Source organism: Pseudorca crassidens, chromosome 5, assembly GCF_039906515.1.
Source record: "Pseudorca crassidens isolate mPseCra1 chromosome 5, mPseCra1.hap1, whole genome shotgun sequence".
Taxonomy (NCBI): domain Eukaryota; kingdom Metazoa; phylum Chordata; class Mammalia; order Artiodactyla; family Delphinidae; genus Pseudorca; species Pseudorca crassidens.
In genome coordinates this window covers 77,493,039-77,514,333 of record NC_090300.1, presented here as the reverse complement: position 1 = coordinate 77,514,333, position 21,295 = coordinate 77,493,039, and the positions used below count along the sequence as shown (strand labels likewise).

The 21,295-nt window shown below is 40.4% G+C and overlaps 2 protein-coding genes across 5 annotated transcripts in view; one reads left to right on the top strand and one right to left on the bottom strand.

Moving 5' to 3' along the window:
- Nucleotides 1-3,454: 3,454 nt before the first annotated feature.
- Nucleotides 3,455-15,487, bottom strand: CEP19 (centrosomal protein 19). Of its 4 annotated transcripts, none has more exons than XM_067738536.1 (3): nucleotides 14,792-15,487; nucleotides 10,136-10,335; nucleotides 3,455-9,442 (listed from the first exon to the last, which is right to left on the bottom strand). In XM_067738536.1, the coding sequence occupies exons 2-3, from the start codon at nucleotides 10,263-10,265 to the stop codon at nucleotides 9,081-9,083; spliced, it is 492 nt and encodes a 163-aa protein (XP_067594637.1). In that variant the 5' UTR covers nucleotides 10,266-10,335; nucleotides 14,792-15,487; the 3' UTR covers nucleotides 3,455-9,080. The 4 variants fall into 4 exon arrangements, with proteins under 4 accessions (XP_067594637.1, XP_067594638.1, XP_067594639.1 ...); XM_067738537.1 differs by having other exon boundaries at nucleotides 10,136-10,332; XM_067738538.1 differs by having other exon boundaries at nucleotides 14,992-15,487.
- The window catches only part of PIGX (phosphatidylinositol glycan anchor biosynthesis class X), a 27,431-nt gene continuing 21,196 nt past the window's right edge, over nucleotides 15,061-21,295 (top strand). Inside the window, exons 1-3 of the mRNA XM_067737157.1 lie at nucleotides 15,061-15,255; nucleotides 15,311-15,503; nucleotides 18,382-18,445. Of these exons, the coding sequence (XP_067593258.1) occupies nucleotides 15,061-15,255; nucleotides 15,311-15,503; nucleotides 18,382-18,445 (452 nt within the window). The remainder of the gene's footprint in view (nucleotides 15,256-15,310; nucleotides 15,504-18,381; nucleotides 18,446-21,295) is intronic.

Sequence of the window (21,295 nt, the reverse complement as noted above, 5' to 3'; positions counted from 1 at the left end):
CTGAGCAAGACTCACTCCAAACTCACTCTGGATGTAGATGTAGGCACATTGTTTAAATTTTAAGAAAACACTACTAACATCCTTCCAGGGCCAGGTCAAAGCTACTTTTTGATAAATTTTTAAAAACGTACTGCCCTCTGATGGTAGTGGGGGAGTTAATTTTAATTTTAGCATCAGTAGTTGGACATCCCAGTTCCCTAAGACCAAACCATGGCTTTGGGTAATGGCAGAACCAAGGTGTGGCCTGGGAGGGCCTATAAAATACACAATGTGTTTGCTATGCATATTCAAGACAATTCCCCTAGCTACTGCTCCTACTTACCCCCAAACTTTCCAACCAGGTTGCTGTCTCCAGCCCTCTCATTCTGGGGTCCCAATGGTCAGCTTGGCAGTGCTAGGGTGGGCCTGCTCAGAGGTGGTGTCAGAAAGATGGTGACACCGCTTGCTTGCTTGGGCCTGCGGGGACCCTAAGAGGTGTGAGCCCTCATATGGCAATTGTCCTTTATTTGTCTAACTTCTCAACTTGGCCTCTTTGTCTTTTGCCTCAAGCTTTCAGCTCTTTCCTGCCTCCTGTTCCTAGCTCCTCTCATAGGTGGAAATGTCATATTTGAAAGTTAAAAAAATATCAGCACATTATATCAAAAGCATGCTTCCAAAGTCTAAAAAGATGTTAATCCTTTTATCATAAGGGCTATCAGGTGTCAAAGCATAATTTTCAAAATTTTAAAAACGTAATTCTCATAACCAATATAAAATGAACACATGCTAAGATTCATTAACTCATTGATGAAGGGGACCAATAAGATGGTAAAGCTGGTTCCAAAAGTATTTTGAAGGACTAAGTGTTTATACGTTTTCACAAAGGAATGTTAGAATAAGACTGCTAGGTTAGATACAAAAGTGGTTAATGTCCTATAGGCAAGTAAACCTATAGGTTATCTCCTTTACTGGACAGAAAATTTCATGTTAACAGTGTCTGGGTTCCAATCAAATAGTAAACCTCAAAGTCAAACACAGATACATTGTCCTAGAAAATTAAGCAATCTTTGGAAAAGCTTCTACACAATGCTATAGTATAATATTGAAAAGACATGTGGCCCTCATGTTTTGCCTTATTTTAAGTTTGGGATAATTTTTCATAACACAAGTTTTTTTCATATATATATTAATATAAAGTTTATATGTATTTCTCCTGTTAGTCTTTTCCCTGTTTTGGACCATGTTAGTATTTTTCAAATGTTGAACAGTGGATAATGAGAGAGAAAACATAAATCTCACAAAACTTCTTTTGTTACTAGTTGATAACTCTAATTTCAGGGTGAAAGTGTTTGGCGTAGAGTGGAGGGAAAGAGGGAAAGTGAGAGAAGAGTTTAAAGGTTTTGGCTAAAATGCACTTTGAGGATTACATTAGGATTTTAATTTATCCATTTTATTATGGTTCATTATCAGACATAATGGATACCTCTAAGTTTCTTGTTGGTGGAGAATCCATCAGACCCAAAACATGAAAATTATGTAGTACCCAGTATCTAATAACAGGGAAGAGGAACAGTGGAATCAACAAGTATTTAATGATAGTGATGACAGTTGCTTGGCTCTGGTTAAGATTTCCTTTTAAGTGTAGAGGCACATGGTAATTTTGCTGTCCCAACTATGTAATGCTACTATTAACAAGGTCAAGATGGCAACCTTAATGGAATTTGCTAACCTAAGAGTTCTTACCAGAAACTGAAAGTTCCTGGATCCATAATCATGCATTAGGGTGTCCATACCTAGGTTAAGAGCAAGGATCATTCATTCAGTTTAAAGAAAATCCTGTCTTGAACAGGTACTGCCAATTTTGTTTGTTTGTTTTTTGCTTCTGGTGGAACACATATAGGAACTTTTTTCTGACTTAAAGAAAAAAACAACCCTCTAATCTTTTATCATTTTCTCCTCTGTACCTTTTCTCTCCCTCTTCCTAAACATGTAATATTAATTCCATCTTTTTACATTTTCTTCTTCATATTATTGATGCAGTTGCCCAAAACCATAGTAAGCATTTCATACCTACCCAAATGACTTTAGGAACTGGCTGAGTTTCTTCTTCCATTTGCCCTTCATCGATCAGTATTCCCAGGATCTTTCAGCATCTGGGCTACTGCTCCTCCAGACTCCTTAATTTCACAAGGCTCCCTAACTTTTTTGATTTTATGGATTTCCCTCTCTATCAGTCTTGGTCTGTCAAATTCAGATGCTGGATCTCATCACCACTAGGACTTACTAAACTTCTGAGATCTCTTAACTCAGAATATCCATTCTCTATCCCAATTGCTTTATTGTTTTCTCCCAAGCTCACCTGTCACAACTTGCCAGACCTGCCCTCTGATGCCACCCTTTCTAGTACTTTTCATTGCTCAGCCCCTCCCATTTGACTCAGTTCCTCCTGGCTCCACAGGACTCCACTCAGCCTTAGAGTCCAAGGTCCACGGCTTTGTACTGCCCTTGCCAGTTGCCTAGCCTTCCTCACTCTCTTGTGCTTTGCTCTGTCCACTGTATCAATCTCTTCCCAGAGGTCTCTGGGTCTATCCTTAAAACACACATTGTCCATACTGGGTCCAGAAATGAAAGAGGCCAATGGAAGAGGTTTGTTCCTTTGTTAACAGGAGTTTTTTGGATGCAAAAAAGAGAAAAACATCCACTTAAATTGGCTTAAAAATGGGGAAATTTATTTCATGTAACATAATATCCAAAGGTAGGGCAGGCTCCAGGTGCAGTATTCCAGGGCTCTGGCTCCATCTTTCTGTGATTCTCTTTGTTCTGCCCTCATTAATGATCAGCGTCATCCTCAGACTGGCCACAAAATGACTGCAGTATTTCCAGGTGTCACATTCAGATACAACCATGTCCAGAGAAATAGAGGAGACTCCTTTTCTCCAAAAAATAGTGAACACCTATTTCACAGGTCCTTGTAGATCCCCCTTCACATCTCATTGGCTAGAACTGGGTAACATGCCCATCTCTAAACCAATCATAGACAATGATTTATTGAGACCAAACGGTCTTTGCCTCTAGATCTGAGACTTATGTGGGAGGGGTTATACCTGAACAAACAGTATTGGGCCGCTGCAGGCAGTGAAGGAAGTGAAAGGATGTTGAGTAGGTAATCTGCTATATAACAGTATCTGCTACAGCGTGAAATGGTGAACCACTGAGAGGATTTTATAGCCATAAAAGCTAAAAATTTTGAGCTTGAAGGTTGATTGTTCATTCAGCTGTTAACACTCTTGTAAACTTGGCCAGGGGAAGTTCTTTTGTTAGTTCGTTTCTAGAAGAGAGGAGGTGAGGATAGGGGAGATCCTTTTCAGTTTGTGACCCCTGGGTTGTAGGTTTTCATTTGACTCCCCACAGTCTACTTTCTCCATCTATGTTGAACACATCCAACCTCACCCTTCCATCTGAACAAAGCTCCTCCTTTCTTTCTTTCTTTCTTTCTTTCTTTCCTTCTTTCCTTCTTTCCTTCTTTCTTTCTTTCTTTCTATTTTTGGCTGTGTCGGGTCTTAGTTGCGGCATGTGGGATCTTCATTTTGGCAGGCGGGATCTCTCACTGTGGCACTCAGGCTCTTTGTTGTGGTGCACAGACTTCTCTCTAGTTGTGGCCTACAGACTTCTCTCTAGTTGTGGCCTGCAGGCTCCAGAGCACATGGGCTCTGTAGTTTGTGGCACACAGCCTCCCTAGTTGAGGCGCGCAGGCTCACTAGTTGCCATGTGTGGGCTTAGCTCTTCCGTGGCATGTGGGATTTTAGTTCCCCAACCAGGGCTCGAACCCACGTCCCCTGCATTGGAAGGTGGATTCTTTACTGCTGGACTACCAGGGAAGTCCTCTCCTTTTTCTTAATGAAATAAAAAATCACATTTTAAGGCAAGACAAGAAAAACATAAAAATTTTCAGGGACTTCCCTGGTGGTGCAGAGGTTAAGAATCCGCCTGCCAATGCAGGGGACATGGGTTCGAGCCCTGGTTCAGGAAGATCCCACATGCCACGGAGCAACTAAACCTGTGTATCACAACTACTGAGCCTGTGCTCTAGAGCCTGTGAGCCACAACTACGGAGCCTGCATGCCACAACTACTGAAACCTGCGCACCTAGAGCCCATGCTCCACAACAGGAGACGCCACCGCAATGAGAAGCCCGTGCACCACAACAGAGTAGCCCTTGCTCGCCGCAACTAGAGAAAGCCTGAGAGCAGCAACAAAGACCCAACGCAGCCAAAAATAAAATTAATTAATTAATTTAAAAAAACATAGTGATTGGTCAGGGACCTATACTCAATATTTTGTAATAGCCTATATGTGAAAAGAATCTACAAAAGAATATATATATATGTGTGTGTATGTGTGTTTGTAACTGAATCACTTTGCTGTAAACCTGAAATTAACACATTATAAATCAACCATACTTCAATAAATATAAATAAATAAATATTAAAAAAAAAAGACAGTGATTGGTGCAGAACAGACTGATCAGACAACCTGGGGAGATACTGGGCCACCCTTCATGGAGGTCCTTAGCTTAAATACTTATGACCTTATTAATGTTACTAGCTGTATTCTTATATTCTGCCTATTTTACAAGATTATTATTTCTTGCATTACCAAATATGTGACTGAGCCTCAGGTAAAATTAATGATGCCTAAGTGACCTGAAATGATTGACCAAATATATAGTCCTATAAGACCAATGATTGTAATAGTGTAACTCTAGATACGGGAAGAAGCAACGAGAGGGAGCCATTTCCTAGACCATAACAGACTAGTAAGACAGGCAATCCACAGACTTTTGGCTGCTGTTAACAGGGCCTAGTCCAGCAATAGCACTGAGTGGCCTATCAATGAAATCCTTGCTGACCTGGGAATGAGCATTCCTGGTGCTCTGGAACAAATTGGTCACCAAATGCCTCCCAAACCTTGGTCGAAATTAAGACCGAAAGGGAAGTGATCGATAAACAAAGAATGTTGAGACCTCCCTGGTGGTCCACTGGTTAGGACTCCACGCTCCCAATGCAGAGGGTCTGGTTTCGATCCCTGGTCGGGGAAATAAGATCCCACATACTGCAACTAAGCCTTCGCCCTGCAACTACTGATCCCACTCTCTGCGTGCTGCAACTAGAGAACCTGCATGCTGCCAGGAAGACCCAGTGCAGCCAAAATAAAAAAAAGAAAGAAAGAAAGAAAGAAGAAAGGAAGGAAGGAAGGAAGGAAGGAAGGAAGAAAGAAAGAAAGAAAGAAAGAAAGAAAGAAAGAAAGAAAGAAAGAAAGAAAGAAAGAAAGAAAGAAAGAAAGAAAAAGAAAGAAAGAAAGAAAGAAAGAAAGAAAGAAAGAAAGAAAAAGAAAGAAAGAAAGAAAGAAAACGTTGCCCACCATTGAATTCAAGAATCAAGTCCTTAACTGCTGCAGTCACTGACCTACAATACACCCTGAAATGAATTCAGGGCAAAAGATCAGGATGAGGCACTCTGTGCTCTAGGAAAACTGACAGAACTGGCCCTCAGATAGATATTTTCAGGAGAAATTTTTTATAAACCCGGATTCTTGCATCTTCCCATACTTAGAAAAGCTGTCTATTCCCCATGGCTAGTAGCAACCTTCTACTGAGATGTATGCTTGGTTGCACAAAATCGCCTTACCTCTTTCGAACAGTTCTCAGAGCTCTCTGAGAGACTGCCTCCCGGGTTATAATACTCAGTTTCATTCGAACAAAATTTTCCATTTCTTTCTTAGATGGGCTATGGATTAATTTTTTTCATCGACATGCTCGCCCTTCATTTTCACCTTAACTACTCACTCTTACCCCGGCTTCTCCTCAGTCTCACTATAATATGATGGCTCTGCCTGGCTCATTAAGAAGAAGACTGGACTTCCCTGGTGGCGCAGTGGTTAAGAATCTGCCTACCAATGCAGGGGACATGGGTTCAAGCCCTGGTCCGGGAAGATCCCACATGCCGCAGAACAACTAAGCCCGTGTGCCACAACTACTGAGCCCATGTGCTGCAACTACTGAAACCTGCGTGCCTAGAGCCCATGCTCCATGACAAGAGAAGCCACTGCAATGAGAAGCCCGCACACTGCAATGAAGAGTAGCCTCCACAGCTCGCCACAACTAGAGAAAGCCCGCGTGCAGCAACAAAGACCCAACACAGCCAAAAAATAATTAATTAATTAAAACAAAAAAAAAGAAGACTGAAATCATGAACCTGCCCCTGACATCATAACTGGACTATCATTAGTCTTCTCTCTTATTCTTCCCATTCCTTTATTTTTTTTATAAAATTTTATTGGATTATAGTTGATTTACAGTTATGTGTTAGTTTTAGGTGTACAGCAAAGTGAATCAGTTATACATATATATATATCCACTGTTTTTTATATTCTTGTCCCATATAGGTCATTACAGAGTACTGAGTAGAGTTCCCTGTGCTATACAGTAGGTCCTTATTAGTTATCTATTTTATATATAGTAGTGTGTATATGTCAATCCCAACCTCACAATTTATCCCTCCCCAGCCACCCTGCTTTCCCCCCTGGTAACCATCATAAGCTTGTTTTCTACATCTGTGACTCTATTTCTGTTTTGTAGATAAGTTCATTTGTACTATTTTTTAGGATTCCACATATAAGTGGTATCATACAATGTTTGTCTTTCTCTGTCTGACTTACTTCACTCAGTATGACAATCTCTAGGTCCATCCATGTTGCTGCAAATGGCAATATTTCGTTCTTTTTTATGGTTAATACTCTATGGTAAACATGTACCACATCTTCTTTATCCATTCCTCTGTGATGGACATTTAGGTTGCTTCCATGTCCTGTCTATTGTAAATAGTGCTGCAATGAGCATTGGGGTGCATGTGTCTTCTTGAATTATGGTTTTCTCTGGGTATATACCCAGTAGTGGGATTGCTGGGTCATATGGTAATTCTATTTTCAGTTTTTTTAAGGAATCGCCATACTGTTCTCCATAGTGGCTGCACCAATTTATATTCCCACCAGCAGTGTAGGAGGGTTCCCTTTGCTCCACACCCTCTCCAGCCTTTATTATTTGTAGACTTTTTTAAAAATTAATTAATTAATTTAATTTTGGCTGTGTTGGGTCTCCGTTGCTGCGTGCAGGCTTTCTCTAGTTGCGGCGAGTGGGGTCTACTCTTCATTGCGATGTGGGGGCTTCTCGTTGCAGTGGCTTCTCTTGTTGGGGAGCACGGGCTCTAGGCACACGGGCTTCAGTTGTGGCGCATGGGCTCAGTAGTTGTGGCTTGCGGGCTCTAGAGCACAGGCTCAGTAGTTGTGGTGCACAGGCTTAGTTGCTCTGCAGTATGTGGGATCTTCCGGACCAGGGCTCGAACCCGTATCCCCTGCATTGGCAGGCGGATTCCTAACCACTGTACCACCAGGGAAGTCCCTATTTGTAGACTTTTTGATGACGGCCATTCTGACTGGTGTGAGGTGATACCTCATTGCAGTGTTTTTTTTGTTTTTTTGGGTTTTTTTTTGCGGTTCGCGGGCTTCTCACTGCTGTGGCCTCTCCCGTTGCGGAGCACAGGCTCCGGACGCACAGGCTCAGCGGCCATGGCTCACGGGCCCAGCCGCTCCACGGCATGTGGGTTCTTCCCGGACCGGAGCACGGACCCGTGTCCCCTGCATCGGCAGGCGGACTCTCAACCACTGCACCACCAGGGAAGCCCAAGAATGACCTCTTTAATGAGGCTTTTAATGGTAAGGACAGTAGGGATGGACAGGTGGAAAGAATGAGTAACTTTTATAGCTTTATTTAATGGGTATTAATTTCCTTGCAGAAAACAGGATTTCTACCAATTAAATATTCTAATATGAAGAAAGATATATCTGTACATATATAACCTTGTTCAACAAAGATCTTCTCTTTGGAGATACAAACTCATGAATAGGCCTAAACTGGCTGTACATATGTTCATTTATTATGGGTAGATTTCCCATTTTACAAACAAACCTCTTATTTATGGGAAGAGGTTCAGGGTTTCAGAATGTCTTTAGGACATATTTCCTGATACTGGGGCAGGGGGATGGGGCAGAATTCCCCTGCTATCCATCAGATTACATCCACTTGAAGCTGCAGGGCATTCTGCAGGGGTACTCTTCTACTCCAGAGTTAAATAGATATAAAAACAATGCATAAAGAATAATCCCGTGGGGCTTCCCTGGTGGCGCAGTGGTTGAGAATCTGCCTGCTAATTCAGGGGACACGGGTTCGAGCCCTGGTCTGGGAAGATCCCACATGCCGTGGAGCAACTAGGCCCGTGAGCCACAACTACTGAGCCTGCGCGTCTGGAGCCTGTGCTCCGCAACAAGAGAGGCCGCGACAGTAAGAGGCCTGCGCACCGCGATGAAGAGTGGCCCCCGCTTGCCACAAGCAGAGAAAGCCCTCGCACAGAAACGAAGACCCAACACAGACAAAAATAAATAAATAAATTAAATTAAAAAAAAAAAGAATAATCCCCTGGCAACCACATATGCCCTCTGATCTTATCAAACTATAATTTGCTTACTGTTCCTCAAATAAAACATTCTAATTCTCTCTCTTTACCAATCCCCTGCAACATTCCCCTTTTTTTCCTCCCAGTTTAATCTGGAATCCTATATAAGCTTCTATCCAAATACTACCATTTCAAGGGCCAGGCAAAGTACCATCTTGCCACTGATGGACAAAGTCCTCCCTGACTATTCTACCCTACCGTAATCTAGGTTCTGATCCTCTCTATCCTTTATCAAGCATTTGGATCTAATGCTTCCTAATACCATTAAACTAGTTTTTCATAAGCTTTTGACTTATCTTCCCATTAGACTGTAAGCTCCTTAAAGGCAGATTCCTATATTCTGTTTTCCCTATATTCCATATGCACCTACATAGTAGATGCTCTACGTATCTTGGTTTTGAAAAGTAACATGATCAATCCAAACGTGACCCAATATGCATAGTGTTCTTTACAGATTTTTCTACAACCAATCTATGGTCTTGTATAAACATGGATTTTCTGCTACCCAATAATTTTTTTTTTAGTTTTTGGTTATCAGGACTCGTCAGCTGACTCTGTGTCCCAGCCACAGGACTGTAGTTGTTCATCCTGTGGGAACTCCACTTCAATGTCATAAACAAAATTTGGATCATCCTTCTTCTTCTGATTTTTCTCAAAAAGTTCATCCATGATGCTCTTCCTTTTGGCAAGTTCCTTGTCATCTAGTTTGTTCAGGTCTTCCTCAGGATCAATGGTTGTTTCCCGCTGAATTTGTTCCATTGTTTCTGCCAAACTCTGCCCCCACAAGTAACCTCGTAAAAAACTGAATAACTTCTCCAGTTGCTTCAGGGATACCTGTTCCAGGTAACCCTTGTGTCGTGGATTATTCTTTAATTGTTCAGCAGCTCTGCTGCAATCTAGGAGGGAGAAACAAAACTATTATACCACACGCAACACCACAGACTATTCAGGTACCACAAGTTACTGAAACCATTACCTGTCATTATAGTCAAGTAGCTAACTGGCTTTTAGGAATGAACTATTTTACAGAACTATTTCTTTATATACAGCTTTGAGTGTGATGGGGGAAGGAGGGATATATTTTTTATTTCTGTAACTTAAAATCACTTTGAGGAGATGTTAAATACTTTCAACTGGAGAAACATCTGAGAAGAAAAAGTAGTTTTACAGCTTTAGATATTAGTACTGGTACCAAGAAAATATCAAGATTACAACTAAAAAACACATTTGGAGGAAGAGAAGGGAATTAATATTACTGAATAATGCTATCTCATTTAACCCACACTGCAGATCTCAAAGATGGACAGGTGGAAAGAATGAGTAACTTTTGATACTCATTCTTTTGATACTCATTTGATACTCAAATTGATAATTGGGATTATCAATTTCCTTTTACAGATTAGGAAACTGATGCTCACCAAGATTAAGTAATTTAGCCAAGATTTCATACCTACCCTGACAGTCACGACTTGAACCTTGGTCGGTCTAACTCTGAAGGCCATGTCATTCCATTACATGAGACTCAAATCGTTCTTATAAACTGACTCAGCGAATATTTAAGATAGGAGGTAAGATAAAACATAAGATACCTGAATACTTTGAAAAGTTTCGGACAGGCATGATGCGCTGGCGACTTTTCCCCATCATTTCATTCTCATAGATTAAGATAACAGCCGGAGGCTGGAACCTAATTCCACATTTCTTGGCAGTGCACATCATTCTCACATACACTTCACGGTAAATCAGAGGAAATCTGATGAAAATGTGTTAGTCGCATAATGACTTCCTGCTAAAGGGGAAAAAAATTAAGTGTTGGATAAATCACATTCTTCTCTACTTTTCCTCCCCAGCAGATCTGAATCTACTCCAGTTCTGGAGATGCATAGTCAGCTCAAGCTCAGTATTTCAAGAGCTACCTGGAAAGTTCAGTTTGGCCCCAGGTTATCTTTAGTCTATAGAGTCCCTGGTTCATTGAGGGGTGTAGATTTGTTCACACATGAACCTAGAAATGCAGTTCAGTTTGGATCTCTTCGTGTACTGTACTCTTAACCAAAGACGGTATATGAACCTCCGAGTCAGCCCAAGAATCAACTTACAGGATCTTTTTTGTTTACCAATTAAACAAGTATGTACAAGCACCCTCTATGTCAAGGCACTAAGAGGTTTTTAATCTTACACATTATGTCCTGAGGGGTTCACTAGACCAGACCTCTCTCCTTTGTACTTCCCCAATCATTCTACTCATTGAGTTTTTTGTAACTACTTACTTTATCACTTTTCTTTTCCTTCTATTCTATATGCTCCATGAGGGCAGGGAACATATCCACTGTTCACCACAATATCCCCAGCACAATATCTGGACTGTAGTAGGTATTCCATTGTTTAATTCAATGTGTTAATAGAAGACACAGCCCCTGTACATCCTCGAAGTGTTCACAGTTTAGAAGTCTGATCAAACAAGGCAATAATCAGCCTCCACATATTTGAGGCAATAAAGCTTACATGGCTTTTATTTCAACTTATTTGTCTCACTACATGATGTTTTTTTCAGTTACAAGAAACATTTTATTTATTTATTATTTTTTAATCTTTATTGGAGTATAATTGTTTTACAATGTATTAGTTTCTGCTGTACCACAAAGTGAATCAGCTATATGTATACATATATCCCCATATCCCCTCCCTCTTGCGTCTCCCTCCCACCCTCCCTATCCCACCCCTCTAGGTCATCAGTGTCAGCTGATCTCCCTGTGCTATGCAGCAGCTTCCCACTAGCCATCCATTTTACATTTGGTAGTGTACATAGGTCAGTGCTACTCTCTCACTTCATCCCAGCTTCCCCTTCCCCTGCTGTGCCCTCAAGTCTGTTCTCTATGTCTGCGTCTTTATTCCTGCCCTGCCACTAGGTTCATCAGTACCGTTTATTAAGATTCCATATATGTATGTTAGCATACAGTATTTGAAACAACCATTTTTTTTTTTTTTGGTGAAACAACCATTTTAAAGGTTAATACTTTCCATTCCCTCTTCCCTTCCCTGCTCTCAATGCCAAAATATACTCAATTATAGGGACTGCTTTAGATGTGACTATGATATTCTCAGAAAGATTTGCAAATGTCAAAGAACCTGGAGGTAAAGCAGCATAAGGATGATATCTTCATAAATTCAGTTCTGTTAGAGAATCACTAGGAACATGGTTACTTAATACATGTTCATTGTAGAAAACTGGGATGAGAGTGGGGAAGGGGGAGGAAGACACATACAAAATAATCATCCCTGATTCCTTCCAGTCTTTCTAGGCATAGTTTTTTGTTTGTTTGTGTTTGGTTTCTTTTTTTTTTTTTGGTTTGTTTTTTAGCTATAGTATGTTTTTATATCATACATACTATTTCCTATCTTTTAAATTTTTACAAAATTTTATTTTACGGACATATAGTTGACTTACAATGTTGTGTTAATTTCTGCTACACAGCAAAGTGATTCAGTAATAAATATAAATACATATATTCTTTTTCATATGCTTTTCCATTATGGTTTATCACAGGATACTGAATATAGTTCCCTGTGCTATACAGTAGGACCTTGTTTATCCATTCTATATATGATAGTTTACATCTGCTGATCCCAAACTCCCAATCCATCCCTCTCCTATGCCCCCTCCCCCGTGGCAATCACAAGTCCATTCTCTATGTCTGTGAGTCTGTTTCTGTTTTGTAGATAAGTTCATTTGTGTAATATTTTAGATTCCACATATAAGTGATATGATATGGTATTTGTCTTTCTCTTTCTGACTTACTTCACGTAGTATGATACTCTCTCGGTTCATCATGTAGGTGCAAATGGCATTATTTCATTCTTTTTTAAGTCCTGCCTTTTAAATTTAACAACCTATGTAATTTTGCCATTAAATGTCTTTCTAAAATGCAAATTTTTATGACTGCAAATGTTTTGTCCTATGCATATACCATAATCTATATTATTCACCCCTTCCTATTGGATGTGAGAATTTTTACTCTTAGGAAATGGATCATACTGTGTTGGCTAAAAAGTTCATTCGTTCCATAAGCTGGCTCTAGTAGCGCTTAGTTGTCTTTAACTTCATTTGAAACAGTTTTGTTAGACTGTATTGTGACAGCTGTCATATCAGTGTACATTAAAATTGGTGAATTTTTGTGTAGCTGTTTTAATATAGAAAATAGGGGGAAAAACAACATTTTCGGCATATTACGCTTTATTATTTCAAGAAAGGTAAAAACACAACTGAAACGCAAAAAAAGATTTGTGCACTGTCTGGAGAAGGTGCTATGACTGATTGAACGTGTCAAAAGTGGTTTGCCAAGTTTCGTGCTGGAGATTCCTCGCTGGATGATGCTCCACGGTCGGGTACACAAATTGAAATTGATAGCCATCAAATCGAGACATTAATTGAGAACAATCAACATTATACCATGTGGGAGATAGCCAACATACTCAAAATATCCAAATCAAGCATTGAAAATCATTTGCACCAGCTTGGTTATGTTCATCGCTTTGATGTTTGGGTTCCACGTAAGTTAAGAGAAAAAAACCTTCTTGACCGTATTTCCGAATGCGATTCTCTACTTAAACGTAATGAAAACGTTCCGTTTTTAAAACAAATTGTGACGGGCGATGAAAAGTGGATACTGTACAATAATGTGGAACAGAAGAGATGGTGGGGCAAGCGAAATGAACCACCACCAACCACACCAAAGGCTGATCTTCATCCAAAGAAGGTGATGTTGTGTATATGGTGGGATTGGAAGGGAATCCTCTATTATGAGCTCCTTCTGCAAAACCAAACGATTAATTCCAACAAGTACTGCTCCCAATTAGACCAACTCAAAGCAGCACTCGACAAAAAGTATCCGGAATTAGTCAACAGAAAATGCATAATCTTCCATCAGGATAACGCAAGACTGCATGTTTCTTTGATGACCAGGCAAAAACTGTTACAGCTTGGCTGGGAAGTTCTGATTCATCCAATATATTCACTGGACATTGCACCTTCGGATTTCCATTTATTTCGGTCTTTACAAAAGTCTCTTAATGGAAAAAATTTCAATTCTCTGGAAGACTGTAAAAGGCACCTAGAACAGTTCGTTGCTCAAAAGGATAAAAAGTTTTGGGAAGATGGAATTATTGAGTTGCCTGAAAAATGGCAGAAAGTGGTGGAACAAAATGGTGAATACGTTGTTCAATAAAGTTCTTGGTAGAAATGAAAAATGAAAAATGTGGGATTTCCCTTGTGGTCCAGTGGGTAAGACTCTGCACTCCTGATGCAGGAGGCCTGGGTTTGTTCCCCGGTTGGGGAACTAGATCCTGCATGCATGCCGTAACTAGGAGTCCGCATGCAGCAACTAAGAGCGCCTACGTGCCTCAATGAAGACCTGGTGCAGCCGAAATAAATAAATATTTTTTTGAAAAATGTGTCTTTTATTTTTACTTAGAAACCAAGGGAACTTTTTGGCCAACCCAATATATAAAAAACTGTTATCAAATTACTGTGCTCTGCCTCTGATCTGATGGCATGATCCCACTCCACCTCTTCTTTTTTTTTTTTTAAACAAATACTACTCCCAGTTCACCTCACTAAAATTTGTTGTTAGTAAACTTTCTAGAAGATCCTACTGAGCACAATACAAATTCCATACACTCAAGCAAATGGCTGTATTAATAAATGATATATGCAAGTGATGCTCAATAATGTAGTTTGACTACACTCTTTTCTTTTTAAAACTAAACTTTTATTTTTATTAAAGTAATGTTTGTATGCTGTTTAAAATGTAACATAATTCTATGAGGTTTATAACAAAAAACTGTTGTCCTCTCCCCTTCCCCTCTCCATAGGTAACGAGTTTCTTTTAAATGTTTCTTCCAAAATTTATCTTCATATTTCTTAACAGTATGCTTATACTGCTATCTTCAGTTTTAGGTAGTATCTTCTGACATCTTTCCTCTTTAAGACATCCATCCTAGAGCCCTCCGCTCTGTTCCAATCTGCATTGGATACTCTCCAGCTCTGCTTACATATTCAATTCATGAAGACAGACGACACATTTACCCAGCACTTCTTCCTAGACATTAATACTTTTCTCCTCAAGGATCAGTGACCTGCATAATCTTGCCAAGCATCCCCACAGCACCTAAAGTGTACGGATTTTGCCATCAGGTAGACGATCCTCTCCCTATCCACGCCCCCACTAGTGCAAGACTGACTTTCTTACCCATAGAGAAGTACATAAAATGCATCTTCTGCAGGTCAACGTCTAAAATCTCCGTGAGGGGGTGTTTCCACTAACCGTAGGACACCTAGGAGCACTCGACTTTGAGGCCAGGCGCAGCCTGGCGCAGCAGAAAGAGGCGACAGCCACAGCTCCGCACCGTGGGGTGAATACCCCGGCAGGAGGCCCACATTGGCAAATACCTGGAAGTGGAGGTGGACGCCAGGAGCTGGGCTAGGCTATCCCCAGGACACCGCGCGGAGCTCAGAGTCATGCTCGGGTCCCGCGGAGCGGTCCCTAGAGCAACTGCCCTGGCACACGTCACGGCGCTTCCGCCGCTCCTCGCTCCACCCCCGACCGGGAGTGCGAGGGGCGGGGCGACGAGGGGGCGGGACCGCGGCCTCCTTGACGCCGGAACTTTCGGGGGCCGGGGATGTGGGGAGCAGGGTAACTGCTGGACCGCTGGCGTGCGCGCATTGAGTCTTCCGTCCCGGTCTCTAACTCCGTGACAGCGCGCTCTAGGAGCGGTGTGAGGCGTGTGCAGGTTCCTCCGACCGCAGTTTGTCCCCGCGCGCTCTTCTGGGGCGCGCGTTCTCCGGCGTCCTGGCTACCCCGGCCGTGGCCGTCCGGGCGGTGGCCTGGCTGCTCCTCTGGGAGGTGGCTGGACGCACCTGCTCGCCAGCCATAGCCTTCAACACCACACCCACCGACGCTGGTAAGGGGAAGGGCGGGGCTTCAGGGGTGAGGGCGGGGTTTAGGGCCGAGAGGGTGGGGAGCACTCCAGGCTCCCCAGTACTCTCCCTTCCGCGCTAAACAAAGGTACTTCTCGCGACCCTAGAGCTGTAGGGTGAGCTGCAGGAGGTTAAAAACAAAGGCCGCAAGCTTCCTGCTACTCCCCCCGCCCCGCCCCCCGTCTTCATTGCTTTGTGGCTGCTCCTGGTTCTCTGGAAAGTCGGACTTTGTTCGTGCCCCGGTCTGGGAGGATCCCACATGCCGCGGAGCGACTGGGCCCGTGAGCCATGGCCGCTGGGCTTGCGCGTCCGGAGCCTGTGCTCCCCAACGGCAGAAGCCACAACAGTGAGAGGCCCGCAAACCGCAAAAAAAAAAAAAAAAAAATTGTAAAGTACAGACGTGAAGCGTCTTGGGATGCTCTTGGAATGCGTGAAGCTTCTGACCACTACGGAGCCAGCAAAGTCTAAGCGCCCTATGAGGTGTGCGAACCCCAATCTAGAATACATAGTGTGTGTTGTCCTCGGGGGACGTGGAAAGGGGAGGAAGACTAGTTTCGTTTTACAAACATTTTTGATAATGGACTAGATTGGGCTAGGGTTTCTTTATGACTCAGGGCTGGGCAAGCGAGTTGATTCACTTCTTTGGGCCCGAGTCCGTGGGCAGAAGTGCTGTGCTAGACGCTGTGGATCCAGCCCTCGTGGAGCTTGCATTGCAGTAGGGGGAGATGTATACAGTGCAGTAGTAATTACAATAAAGTGACAACGTTTGATAGGGAAAGGAAAGTCAGTACAAATCAGGTGAGTTTCTCTGTCTTTAAAACGAGGATATGAGACTAGTATCTGTCAGTCAGTGCAGTTCTGCTTTTGTGTTTACATATTAAGTTCCCAAATTTATTTGAAGAAAGGATTACTAGGCCAAAAAGAATTTTTAAACAACTGGACTTGTATCTGAAGACTTCCAGCACTGACATTTTGTGATTAAAAAGGGGTCAATTGCCAGAGCCAGTTCAGGCCGCAATAACCAACTAAGGTAATATTTAAGAGGAAAAATCTTGAAGGTGCATTCAGATGCAACAAATTCACTTTGAAAATGGTACTTTGAGGACTTCCCTGGTGGTCCGGTGGTTAAGAATCCACCTTCCAATGCAGGGGACTTGGATTGGATCCCTGGTTAGGGAACTAAGATCCCACATGCCCCGGGGCAACTAATCCCCCATGCTGCAACTACTGAGCCCGCGCACCACAACTAGAGAGAAACCCACGCGACGCGAGGCGAGTTCCTGCATGCCGCAACGAAGGTCCCGTGTGCCATAACTAAGACCCGACACAGCTAAATAAATAAATATTACAAAAAAAAAGAAAGAAAATGGTACCTTTGCCTTAAAAATCATAAATAATCTAGTATTTGCAATACTGTTCGTAAATTAGCTTTTCTACTATCCCAAGATGAATGAAATTTACTATTCTCTAGTGTATATCCTGATAGACTTTAAGCCTATTAATCTGACCTTTTTTTCTAATTAATTTATAGGCAGATATAAACCCTTACCCCCACCTCTATTAAAGTTAAACATTGAAGAAATATCTTGATTTATGCAAGGGATATTCTGTAAGTTGCTTGGGAAAAGATGATATGTGCTTCTCCAAAGCAATTAAGGATTTCTTTAAATAGCTAGGAGAGTGGAAATGCCTTAGGCTTTAAAAGTTGGGCAGATCTTGCTTCTAATCAGTTACTTACCTAGATGTGTGACCTAAACAGTAACTGTTTATAAGTTAGTTTCCTCCTGTGTACAAAAGGCAATAATATTGCCTGCCTGTTTAGCTAGACTGTGAAAGTTAAAATACATGTGAAAGCCTCAAGTAGAGAATCTGTCATATAGGTATTATTTAATAAATGTTGTCTTTCATACTTTTTTCCTTCCTTCCCTAGTATATTCCAAATGTTTCCATCTCCCTGTCATGTTTTTTTTTTTTTTTTTGGATCTTCTCAGGAATACATCTAATGGACTTAGCAACATACAGTAGTGTATGGTTTTTCTGTATGTTTGTTTTAATATTCTTCCCACACACTTCCAGCTTTTGAAAATGGAGTAAAATTCCATAGCAAAGTGCCTGGGCAGAGTTGGTGGTCATTAGTAGCTGAATTTTTAACTTTATGAAACTGACACTGAGTAACAGTTTTAATGTCTGAATTCTGCATGGAGTCAGTATAGTGAGATTTCTGGTTATTGTACGTTTATAAAGGAGCCCTTTGAACCTTTCAAAAGCCTCCAGTTTTTGTTGTTTCTTTAAACTCTTTCAGTGTCTCCACAAGGCATAGTGTACCATCCTCTCAGTTTTTTCTATGTGAGGATGGTAGAATATAGAAGTTACCAGTTTGTATGTGATACTCAGTTTCAGTTAGCTAGGATTAAAATTGAGGTTTCCTGGCTCTTTGGCCATTCTGTTGTTTTTGGTGTCCTGGGATCACCTGAATAAAGTAATATAAATAGCGAACACTTATATAGAGTGCTTGCTATATGGTTGACCCTGTTCTAAGTGCTTCTACATATATTAAATTCTCATGACAACTAGTAGAGAGAGAAACTATATTGCCCAAAGTCACACAGCTGTTAATAGACTGACTGGGGTTTGAAACTAGCCAATCTAACTCCAAAGTCAAGACTTTTAACCCCTATTCTATACTAGAAATAGATTTATATGTAGCTCAAATTGCTTAAGTTTTAAAAGTTTTTGTTTTGTTTTTAGGTTGGTTAGATTTTCCAGGCAATTAAAGCCTATTCAAACTATTATTTTCTGATTATTTAAATATTCTTTCTTTGAGTGCTTATTTTGTTTAAAAAAATCTTTTCATGCTTATAGGCATAAGGGCCACTTGTTCTGAAATTATTTTGAGGCAAGAAGTTTTGAAAGATGGTTTCCACAGGTAAGTTGCCCATTGACTTACACTTACATCAAAATACTGTTTCAATGTAATTTAAAGCAAAAAATCAATAGTTGAAAAATGGATATACTGAAAAAAAATTACTTGCCTTCTTAAAGTTATAAGTGACAGATAATGTGATTCATAGTTTGAAATAATGATTAAAATAACAGTGGAGAAGAGGAGAAAACAAACATTTATTATTTACTACACATATCTATTATATATTTATATAGCCAGACGCTATATATACAGTATTCCGTTTAATCTTCACAGTGGTTGTAAGATAGATGATACCTTTCTTGTATTTCAGATGAGGGACTAGGGCTCAGGGAATTTAAATAATTGTGTAGAGGTTAGGGTGGTAGAGCTCTGATCCAAATTTATAACTATCATACTCCAAGCCACACTCTCAAGTACTAAGATATTATACCACCCAAAATCACTATTTCTAATTTACAAGACTTGGTTCCACAGACCAAACTATTTCCAAAAAAGAAACTATCCTCAAAAATGAATATTTGCCAGTATTAAAGATATTTAAAAGACTGGTAAAATGTTGTGGAAACTGTTCCATAAGAAATTCCCAAACTTTAAAGCTTCTCAAGGTGGTCACTTTGAAATTATTATCAGATATTTGACTTATAAATTCTGATACATATATTTTTTAAATCCCTTCATTTTATAAGTCACCTTAAACTAAAACAACTCACTCTCCTCACTCTTCAACGTTAGCCTACAAGTGAATGGCTAGAAGGTGTAGTAGAAAGAACTTGTTTTTTCTGTTTGTTTGTTTTTAATTCAGATAAATTTGGGCTCAAAATGTAGCTCTATTATTTAGTATCTGTGTGGCCTTAGTCAAGTTACTTAAGTCATTGCTACCTTACTGATAAAGGTGGACAATGATAGTATTTCCTTATTAGGGTTGTGATGATTAGATGGAGAATATATGGAAAGCTCCTTAATGTAGTGCTTGTCACATAGCACATATCCAGGAAATGTTAGCTATTATTATTATTATTTTTTTTTTTTTTTTGCGGTACGCGGGCCTCTCACTGTTGTGGTCTCTCCCGTTGCGGAGCACAGGCTCTGGACGCGCAGGCTCAGGGGCCATGGCTCACGAGCCCAGCTGCTCCGTGGCATGTGGGGTCTTCACGGACCGGGGCATGAACCCGTGTCCCCTACATCGGCAGGCGGACTCTCAACCACTGCGCCACCAGGGAAGCCCAGTTATTATTATTAATAATGAGATAGGTGATCAATCTGGGCAGTACAATTTCAAAGAGGAGGTGTGACTATAAAGTATAAAACTGATTTTGGGAGGGAATTCACTTCTGAAAGGAGTTTTTGACAGAGTTCCAGACACATTTTAAGCAATATCAGGGTAATTATGCCAATTATATAGCTTCTCTCTTTAACATAATTGGAACGTATTTCCAAGAGGAATGGGAGATAACTGATTCCAATAAGGAAGAAAGAAGTAACTGAAGAGACTATCGTGACAACAAAAGTTGCTGTCCAACTCTAAGTACTGAGGATAAAAAGCAGGATATAAAACCAACAGTGAAGAGTGACAGAACCCATAAGAATAGCTTCAGAAACTAGAAATCTCAGAGTTATTTGAGACCTTCAGAAAATGCCGACAATCATTTTTTAAAAAGGCTTTTTTAGTTATGTTTAGAGCAGGTATAGTCTTGAGAGGGTAGATGAAGAAATATTAACATATCATAGAAAGTAGAATTTGTTAGCCCCTCTTATTTCTGTCTTCTTGGTCAAGAAGAATTAATCCCACTCTGGAAAGGGCCAAGTGGTTATTGGTAGTAGGAAACTGAAGTGCAGAAAATGTAAGGGAATTAACTACACAAAAGGGCCTTAATGAATATAAATGAGTTTAGAGTCTCCCCTCTCTGATGAATTATATCTCATTGCAGTAGGAGAACTTGCTTAAACCATTGCTGAACTTCTGTTTGTCATCTTTGGATGATCTGGAAGTTAGTTATTGTAGATTCTGGGCAAAATTCTAGGCCAGATTACTAAAATGATGGTTTGTGAACACAGAATAGAAACTGTTGGTTTCTGGGGACTTGCATGAATAAGCTTTATTACAAGCTTATTTCTTTTATAGAGTTACTGGACAGGTGGATCAGAGGAATGCTACAGCTATAGTATATCTGATTTTCTGTAAGTCTTTTGATGAAATTTACGTGTTATATTTGAGAACAAGATGAAAAATGTGAACTGAAAGGTAACACAGGTGAATAACTTCAGAAAGATTAACAAATACATCCGACATGTTTTGGTTAATTGGTTGAATTCATCTTGGAGGGAGGTCCTGAAGAGTCTCTGTCTTTTTAAATATATGTGCTTTTTCTGATGATAAGATATTACATGTTCACAAATACATATATAGTATCCAGAAGAAAAGAGATAATAGATATAGTCTACTTTAGAATATATTTAGAAGAATTAAAGCAATGTATGTGTATATATATATATATAGATAGGTAGATAGCTGCTCTTGATATTTTATAGAGGCAGAATGAAATAGTGGCTAACAATTTGGGCTCTAGAGTATAACTATTGGAGTTTGAATCTTAGCTCTTGGCTGAGTTACTTAGTCTCTCTGTGCTTTGCTTTCCTTTCCCTCTTTCTTTTCTTGAAAGAGGGAAAATATTTTTGTTTACTCACATGTATATACACAACTTTTGGATTTAATTGATTTTTATATTCTGTGATTAGCTTTTGCATCACTAGAAATGATATTTTGGGGCAAAAATAGAATATAACAATGCCATAGAAACTATTCGGAATTCTTTCAGTGAATGCAAATTATTAGGAAAATAAACTGCTATA

What these genes read in the sequence shown, in the direction of transcription:
- CEP19 (XM_067738536.1), bottom strand. Translation starts at nt 10,265, where the DNA reads ATGATGTGCACTGCCAAGAAATGTGGAATTAGGTTCCAGCCTCCGGCT. An exon ending in AAACTTTTCAAAGTATTCAG is followed by an intron (nt 9,443 to 10,135) that starts GTATCTTATGTT and finishes TCTCCCTCCTAG; the next exon opens with ATTGCAGCAGAGCTGCTGAA.